The sequence below is a fragment of the Cherax quadricarinatus genome, chromosome 48 (assembly GCF_038502225.1).
Source record: "Cherax quadricarinatus isolate ZL_2023a chromosome 48, ASM3850222v1, whole genome shotgun sequence".
In the NCBI taxonomy this organism is placed as follows: domain Eukaryota; kingdom Metazoa; phylum Arthropoda; class Malacostraca; order Decapoda; family Parastacidae; genus Cherax; species Cherax quadricarinatus.
The window spans coordinates 17,207,508-17,217,507 of NC_091339.1; the positions used below are offsets into that span (position 1 = coordinate 17,207,508).

The 10,000-nt window shown below is 35.8% G+C and overlaps 1 protein-coding gene across 6 annotated transcripts in view; it reads left to right on the top strand.

The window, feature by feature from the left end:
- The window catches only part of LOC128696022 (sodium-dependent neutral amino acid transporter B(0)AT3), a 152,709-nt gene that overhangs the window by 55,440 nt on the left and 87,269 nt on the right, over positions 1–10,000 (top strand). Inside the window, exons 4-5 of one of the 6 annotated variants that reach the window (XM_070094916.1) lie at positions 707–757; positions 9,048–9,152. The exons of 1 other annotated variant lie outside the window; for it this stretch is intronic. In XM_070094916.1, coding sequence (XP_069951017.1) covers positions 707–757; positions 9,048–9,152 — 156 coding nt within the window. The remainder of the gene's footprint in view (positions 1–706; positions 758–9,047; positions 9,153–10,000) is intronic. 4 more of the 6 variants (XM_070094918.1, XM_070094919.1, XM_070094917.1 and 1 more) reach the window with 4 other exon arrangements.

Consider the following 10,000-nt stretch of genomic DNA (forward strand, 5'->3'; position numbering starts at 1 on the left):
GTCAGTGTTCAGAATTTTTTTCCGCTTCTTACCGGGCTTCTTCAAGTGCACTAACGTATTTGCGAGAGACACAAATCAATTTTTTTTAAGAGAGGAGATATACAAACCATACCACGGGTGGGGTTTGAACCCGCGATCAGAGAGTCACAAAACTCCAGACCGTCGCGTTAGTCACTGGACCAACTAGCTAAAATAAGATTCATCCAACTAGGCATATTTCTACACCATAGGAAGGTTAGCATAGGCACCACTGTGACCACAAATGCCGGTCCAGCGGCTAACGCGATGGTCTGGAGTTTTGAGACTCTCTGATCGCTGGTTCAAACCCTACCCGTGGTATGGTTTGTTTGCAATCGTGTCATTATCATTTCGTGAGTCAGGAGATATACTCTTCCTCGTCCCTCACTCCCATTCCTTGTAACCTACCCTGGTATAAGTCTGCCACAAAACTACAGTGTTAATTGTAATTTACCCATGAAATATAATGTGCAACTGACACCCAGACACAAGTTCATTTATCTCTCATTTTTTCTATCCCTGTTTCATATGTAATGTCTCGTAGTTGAATGAAGACAGTAGTAGAACTCCCCCTTTTCTCTATATTTTGCTTCACTAGAGAATCGGGAACTTGATCACTCACTTCAGAATTGTTGAGATGTTTACTATGATAACCCTTCAATCTGTTTCTTCCCCTTCTCCTCTATAGAAAAGAACAAGTGTGAAGAAACGGACCACGAGTGTGACGATCCCAGAGGAAGTAAGTAGGACATCCTCTTCCCAATTTGGTCCACCCCCTCCACCCCATAGCTTGGTAGGGTTGGCCAACCTTACACCCCCCTCCTTTCCCCCTGCCGGGGTTGAGGGGAACATAAGGGAAAGAATTCGAGACACGGGGTTGGACATGTGGCGGCAGGGACACGGGCGTGCACATGCGGCATTATGCAATAATCGCGAACAAGCGATACAAGATGCAAAACAATCACAGTGGGGAGTTGAATGATAGCACTAGGCCAATTGTGTTGTAATCAACACATCATCAGGAACTTGCAATGTTGCAGAAATGAGTAGGAAGTCCAGGTAGATTCGTTGAGGGGAACGACTCCAGCCAGATCCATTCCCCTCCACGAATCTACCTGGACTTTCTGCTCATTTCTGTAACACTGCAAGTTTTTAAAGATGTGTCGATTGCAACACTAAAGTCCTAGAGCTATCATTCAACTCCTCCCGTAGTTTTTTACATACGACATTACCTGCCGAATGTTAGTGATAAAACACGGGAGTACTTGCATAGACCTGCAAGGAGAAAAACAGAAATATTCAATAAAGCCTTATTTTTCGACCTTGCCCCTGAAGCTCTCTTCAGTCTGTTCAAGTTGACCTCAATTTGAGCCCAAATTCATCAGACTAAAGCGGGCCTCGTATATGACCGAGATATAATTCCCGTAAATGCTGCTTTACTGTCTCAGTCTGGGTGCATTTGTTTCGCACAGGAATACTGAAAACGACGTTGGTGCAGCAGAGAAGAGCTTTCAGTATTAAAGTGGCCAGAGTAGGATCGCCTGGCTTATTTAATGCTGAATCTCTGAGAAGCGTATCAACTAGTTGAATTGGTCGAGGGGGAGAGGCGGCAGGCTCCCTTTAAGGGTGTTGTGTGGCTGGTCCACCTCTTTCCCCCCCTTCCATTAACCACCCTTGTGATCCACCCGTGCCCTTCCCCCCACGGCCGACACCCACCACTCGACCCTTGGCTAACACACTACCTCGTCCTGGCCTCTTGTGCTGTGTTCACTGCCATAACACTCGTTACATCACCGCCCTTTGGTAGACTGCACTCTCTACTCTTCATGGATGGATCTGTTTACATCCGCGTGGCTCTCTTACACCCCAACCCTCTCCCCATGTCGCATATGTTACCTAAACGTCACCCTCTCTCTCTCTCTCTCACACACACACAGTCCCCGATCTTCTCTGGCATAGTCCCCGGCTGTCTGTCGCACCGACCCTGTTCTCTCTCTCTCTCGCAATGTCTTTGACTATAGCACAGTCCCCGGCTCTCTGTAGCACCGTGCCTGTTCCCTGTCTCTCACTCTCGTCTCCGACTGTGTCGCATCGTTCCCCGCCTCTCGCACGATTTTCACTACTCCGTACCGTTTCACACCCTTCCCTCGCATCTACACCCCCTCTACCCCCTCCCTGCACTCTTATCGCACCTTCTAACCCTCTCTCACACGTACCCAGGATTGTGCAAAAGAAAAAAAAGCAGTTTTTTTTTTCTCTAACTACATCACCGCTTCTAGCACTCTGTTTGTGTGTAGCTCATAGCTTCTGTCATTAAATTTTACATCTAGAAAACTCTGCGTTAGAATGAATGGAATCTATTTTCTATCGTTTTTACAAAATAGATTTCTCACTATTCTCTTTCGTTATTCAGATATTTGAAGCTACAATATATAAAAATATTTCAAAACATCAAGAATTTAAAATTTCGTCCAAAAAGAATATTAAGATTAAGCTCGATTACCCCCTTTAAAAATGCAGTTTAGTGAGCAAGTTTGACTAAAAACTACGAAGCCTAACGTTTAATACTGAACGCTAAACTAAAGCCAAGTGTTTGCCATATCTCCTGTTGATAGAGAAGTAATCTGAATAACAAGGGAGGTGACAATAGTGAGCATAAACATTAGAATTTAGACTAAAACTGAATCGTTGATGTTATGCTGACGCTGCATCTTGTGTGTATCGAGGGCGCTTGAATTATTATTTTTTAATCTAGTCTTGTAGAGACAACTGAGTAATAGTGATCATACTTAGGAAGACACTCATCCCCCGTAGTCATCATCAGCTGTAGCAAAATCTTTATTGATGATGTGATGTGGAAAGATGATCCTCATCTATAGCAAGATGAATATCACCTTTAACAAAATAATCATCGTGCAAAATAATATTCATCCGTAGTTAAATCATCATCATCATCATCCGTAGCATGAAAATCATCATCCGAAGAAAATTATCCATCATCCGAAGCAAGTTAATTATCAGATGTAACACAATACTCTTTATTCGTAGCAAGATAATCATTATACGTCAAGATAATCATCAGAAATACATGATCATTACACATCATAAGATGATCACAATACTTAACAAGATAATCATCACACACGTAGCAAGAAAATTATCAAACGTAGCAAAATAATCATCATACAGAGCACAATAATCATTATGCACCAAGATAATCATCATACATAGCAAGATAAGCACTTGTAGTGTCTTGATCTTTTCTAGTCATTAGTCATAAAAAAATAGAAGTAATCGTATAGAAGCATTTGTCATTTTAAGGCTGCGAATGTTTGTACTGCATGAACTATATATATATATATATATATATATATATATATATATATATATATATATATATATATATATATATATATATATATATATATATATATATATATATATCCTATAGGAGATATTTCCTCTGATGATTTTTTGTGTATATGTTTTATGCGCCGGTTAAGTAACAATGGGAAAAGAAAACTCAACAGTGTTGTTAATGTATTTAAGTGTGTGTTAACTTGTCAACACAAAGATATGTTTAACAATTAAAATTTTGTTGTGAAGCTGTGTATGTACTGTGAAACAAACATGTGGACGATTTAGTGATGTTCACAAGTTTACACAGACACACACACACACACATTCACACACACACACACATACACACATACACACACACACACATACACACATACACACACACACACACACACACACACACACACACACACACACACACACACACACACACACACACACACACAAACACACACACACACACACACACATACACATACATACGCACACACATATGTATATGTATATATATATGTATATATATATATATATATATATATATATATATATATATATATTTATATATATATATATATATATATATATATATATATATATATATATATATATATATATATATATATATGTCGTACCGAATAGGTAAAACTTGTGATTTCGGCTTAAATAGCAACGCTCTTCTTGCCATATAACACAAGCGAAAATTTGTGTTTGTCATTCTGAACCAAACGATAAAAATATATATTTCATTGTGTTTGTTTATTTCTAAATTATTGTAAACTCATTAAAATATATTTAGTTGAATTAGGCTAAATTAAATTGCTATAATAAGGATAGGCATGTTTTCTAAGGTTCTTTTGGCAAAAAATTATTGATTTTTACATTAAGATAAATGAAAAAATTATTTTTTAACGTATAAGAGAAAGTTTTAGAAAGGACATAATTTAAAATGAGTTCTTAGTAATTGACCAGTTTCACCTATTCGACACGACATATATATATATATATATATATATATATATATATATATATATATATATATATATATATATATATATATATATATGTACATTCTAGAGTTATACAGTGTAAAACGGGTAAAATATATAATATTCTGAATTATTTCTTGTATGTAACATTTGCGATAATTGGTGGTAAACACGTCAGAGAAACACAACAAAGTGTCGCAATTACCTGTAATTAAATGACAAATTTTTTAAGTAATTAAATTGAATAGCATAACATGACTTATACAGAGTTAGGTTCTATGAATGAACATGGAAATAAGTGCAGTGCTTCTTATGATTTTTATCTTCAGAATAAAAAGCGTACAAATCTAATTTCACATATATTGTCATTAGCATATGTATTATTTTCAGAGAAAAATATCGAGGCTTTGTGATCTGGTAACATAACATGAAAATTATGTTAATAATGAACGAATCCATGATTCTTTATGGTTTTTTTTAATTCCATAATGTTTAACTAAAATATGGACTAGATAATATTTCGTTCCGAATGGTTATTCGAAAATAAAAATAGATAATGTACACGGTGCTTATTAATACAATGGAAAATCGTTCTGAAATTTTGAAACAGTGTTAGAAACTCGTCAATTTCTAACAGAATGGCGATGCTGCGAATTCTCAGTGGGAACATTGTCCCGGTCAGGTACAGAAAAATTCTAAATCATCGTCCATGAGAGGAACTCTGAGCAGAAAACCAGTGTGAGAGTAAAGATCTCACGGTGAAGGCATTCCTAGCACCAAATTGATGTTTAATACTTTAACGACCTGGGTAACATTAAGTTTGCCTCGTATGGAAAGCCCAAACGCTAGTGTTGAGGTAAATTAGTTTAATAACTAACGTGAAATGAGTCTTTTCACGACTCTTCATATGAGAGTCCAGTGAAGGTTTTTAGGGTTATTGTAATTCAGTAGCAGTCTCGCAAATTTTATTAATATCTGCATCAAAATATTCACCGCTGGAGACATATAAAGATTTTATTAACATGGTTGAAAACACTGATTGTTTATTCTTCACAGAATAATCTGAATTGCAATGAACATAAAAATAAACATTGTTGTAGTATTTGCAAATGGCGAACTTAGAACCTCTCTCACAGCGAAGTATATAAGTGTCAAGAAACGGGACAGGACGATTTCAAATTAAGTTTCACTTGTTTATGTGGTTATAACAACTCCTAAGATGGGGGAAAATGATTGGCAAGACTTCTCGGAATTGCTAGGAACCTTGAGCAGGCTAAAATGGGAGAAAAGAGAAACAAAATAATGCAGGAGGCTGAGATGTAAGCAAGAAAAGCGGACATTCTGTGGCAGTTCCGGAAAACTGCGTCTACCATTTTCACATTTCTGGATGCTATTTGGCTATTTAATTTTCACAAGACCGGTGTGTTTTTGTCTTTATATATATATATATATATATATATATATATATATATATATATATATATATATATATATATATATATATATATATATATATATATATATATATATATATATATATATATATATATATATATATATATATATATATATATATATATATATATATATATATATATATATATATATATATATATATGCAATAAGATCACAGTAAACAGGTGATTTCAGAATATGCAAAACAACCACTTTGAAAGAATAGAGAAATTCCAAGCGCTTTCGTAACTACTCACCTTATCAAGGAACTATGAAAGTAAAGCATCCAAGGAAGCTATATAAGGGGTCTGGCCAGCACCTCACTATCAGATCCCACAACGGTTAAACACCTGACGCGCGCCGACCCAACTTGGATAGGTCCTTTGCACAACTCACCCCACAAACTATTCTACAAAAGAAAATTTAAGAATTATTTGTCCAGTGTATTATTAAATTCTTCCCAAATTCTATTAATTATAAATGGATCTAATTTATATAAACCAAAGGAAATATTCATATTATTGTCAAAACTGCTTTTGACAATAATATGAATATTTCCTTTGGTTTATATAAATTAGATCCATTTATAATTAGTAGAATTTGGGAAGAATTTAATAATACACTGGACAAATAATTTTTAAACTTTCTTGGGTAGAATAGTTTGTGGGTGAGTTGTGCAAAGGACCTATCCAAGTTGGGTCGGCGCGCGTCAGGTGTTTAACCGTTGTGGGATCTGATAGTGAGGTGCTGGCCAGACCCCTTATATAGCTTCCTTGGATGCTTTACTTTCATAGTTCCTTGATAATGTGAGTAGTTACGAAAGCGCTTGGAATTTCTCTATTCTTTCAGAGTGGTTTTGCATATATATATATATATATATATATATATATATATATATATATATATATATATATATATATATCTATATATATATATATATTCCATACACACATTTACGTCATGTTCTAAAGCTATTTAGTTCTCGCTTTTTCTATGGCCAAAAACACGACGCCAGACCCCGCCCACACCCACGCCTACACCCACGCCCATGACGGCGCCCATCCAACAGGCTGCACAGAATTTAAGAGAGCAGTTTTTGGGCTGCACTGACTCGTCCGCCCCACCTGTTGCCCGCCACCCAGGTGAGCCTCATCATGAAGTGACGGAGGTTAGAGTTCTAGAAGAAAAGATGGTGATAGAAACCGACGGAGGAGGAGAAGGAAAAGAATAGAGATAAGAGAACCTAAATAAGAAAGGGGAGGCAAAGGAGAGAGGATGGAAAACAAAGAAGAAGAAGAAGAAGAAGAGCATTATTAAAAGAGGGTGAGTGGGGTGGGCGTTTTTGCTTGAAGGTGTTGCTGGTGTCCGTCACCTTGTTAAAGCCACTTGTCTGGCAGTTCTCTACCGTTGATACACTTCTTATTATCCCATTTTTTCGTTCGTCTGTGTCAAGACTTTTTTTTTGAGAACTCGACGATTACACAATTTACACATTTTACATATTTTGGCAACTTTACACATACAATTTTATGTGTTCAGTCAGTACTTATTTTTTTATGATTCGCTAAACCTTGCGTTTAGCTTCAAGGACCTTCTTTTAAGGAACGATTTTTTCAAACCTAATAAATAATTTTTTTCTCCGCGAAGCAAAATTCACTTTTAATTAGAAGTGTGATCAATGCCTAACAAAAGTTATGGTCAACAATGTTACTACAAAACCTTCAGCCAAAAGTTTTATCTGATCTGATAGCCGTCAAAGCCTTGTACATTTTCTTTTTGCAGTCTGCTACGATTTTTTCAAGCGACCAAATTGGAAAAGGTGGAATGGAGGGCAAGTAGATGGCCCTCTTGAGGAAGCTCAAGAGCAGTGCCATTATTTAGCAGGGTGCCAGATGACAGGACCAAGGTTGAGTGGTTCATAATGGTAAAGCTTTCTTGAATGTGTGCATGAGGGCGTGAGTAAATGAGTCACTAAATATATGAGTGTTTGTGAATGCGTAAATAAGTAAGTAAATGAATATGTGGGTGTACGTAAGTAAGAAAATGATCGAATGAGCAGATGAGCGAGTGAATGAGCGAGCTTATTAATGTATGAGTGAGGGAGTGAATGAGCGAGTGAATGAGCGAATGAATGAGCGAGCTTATTAATGTATGAGTGAGGGAGTGAATGAGCGAGTGAATGAGCGAATGAATGAGCGAGCTTATTAATGTATGAGTGAGGGAGTGAATGAGCGAGTGAATGAGCGAATGAATGAGCGAGCTTATTAATGTATGAGTGAGGGAGTGAATGAGCGAGTGAATGAGCGAATGAATGAGCGAGCTTATTAATGTATGAGTGAGGGAGTGAATGAGCGAGTGAATGAGCGAATGAATGAGCGAGCTTATTAATGTATGAGTGAGGGAGTGAATGAGCGAGTGAATGAGCGAATGAATGAGCGAGCTTATTAATGTATGAGTGAGGGAGTGAATGAGCGAGTGAATGAGCGAATGAATGAGCGAGCTTATTAATGTATGAGTGAGGGAGTGAATGAGCGAGTGATTTATTGAGTGCGCTAGTAGATGAGCAAATAAGCTAATTCAATAATTAATTCACAGGAATGTAAATACCTTTAAAGCCACCTATTTGCAGCATCAGATCTGATGGTAAAACCACACTAAACATTGTATGTGTGTGTGTGTGTGTGTGTGTGTGTGTGTGTGTGTGTGTGTGTGTGTGTGTGTGTGTGTGTGTGTGTGTGTGTGTGTGTGCGTGTGTGTGTGTGTGAGTGTGTGTGTGTGTGTGTGTAGGCAGCAGACTTATAACGTCACTCCCTTGCAAGCTTCCCCCTTCTCCCTGCCAAGTCTTATTACTCTCACACGCCTCTCACCTCCCCACCTTCATTCCTACCCCTCCCTTTATTCCTACCTTCCCTCCCTCCCCCCCTCTAACACTTCCTTTACCCCCCAGCATCTCCTCTCCTGTTATTCTTCTGTTGCGCTTACATATATCTGTTACCTGTTGCCTGGTTTCACTAATTAAAATATTTTTTACATATTTATGATAATTTAACCTGACTTTCTTCTCTTTTCAGCCTCATGATAAGTATTTATATATATATATATAATATATATATATATATATATATATATATATATATATATATATATATATATATATATATATATATATATATATATATATATATATAATACTTTACACATCTTTAACTCTGTTTTTTTCCAAGAAAGAATAAGGTCATAGAACTTATAACTACGGCGGCTTCTGTGTTATTCTCTCATCAGCTGTCAAGTAGACAAGAGGTAAAGACAGAGGTGATCGCTGAGGTTCACGACGTAAGTCGATAGATGTTTGTCGAGTTAGCACAGGTCTTTCCCTTCCAGCAGAGAGTCGGTCAATATAATTTCTGCTCAGCGTGAGTCTTTTCTCCTAATTTTTTTTTTTTGATCATTTTAATCTTACTACTAGTTTTATTTTTGTTAAGAATAATTATAATAAATTAATAATAATGTTGATAATAATAATAATAATAATAATAATAATAATAATAATAATAATAGTAATAATAATAATGATAATAATAATATTGATAATAGTAATAATATTGATAATAATAATAGTGATGATGATGATGATAATAATAATAATAATAATAATAATAATAATAATAATAATAATAATAATAATAATGCTATTGATAATAATAACAATACTGCTAATAATAATAGTGATGATGATGATGATGATAATAATAACAATAATAATAATAATAATAATAATTATTTTATGGGCAAGAACAAGGAGAGAATTTGCCATTCCATAATAAAATATCAACTTTATTTACGTGACTGTCTCCTCGAGGAGACTTCACCAGTAGTACGATTCTTTGGTTTTTCAGTCCGGAAGGTTCCTGACTGCTAAACCTAAACCAGAACAAATTGAAATACTCATTGGTACTAAAGTTAGAAAATACAGCTGGAAGCATGTATGTCACTATTTCTTTTACCACCAATTATGAAAAAACTGTTTGTTCTAATAAAATAATTTACTGTATTTTGCCACAGTAAAAGATCTAGGAAGGTATTTAGAACAATTATGCTTGTCACTTCTCTTTAAAATAGATTAGAATATTTTAAATACGACAATGGTTAGGTTAGATATGATTTGACAGGAAACAGGTCAA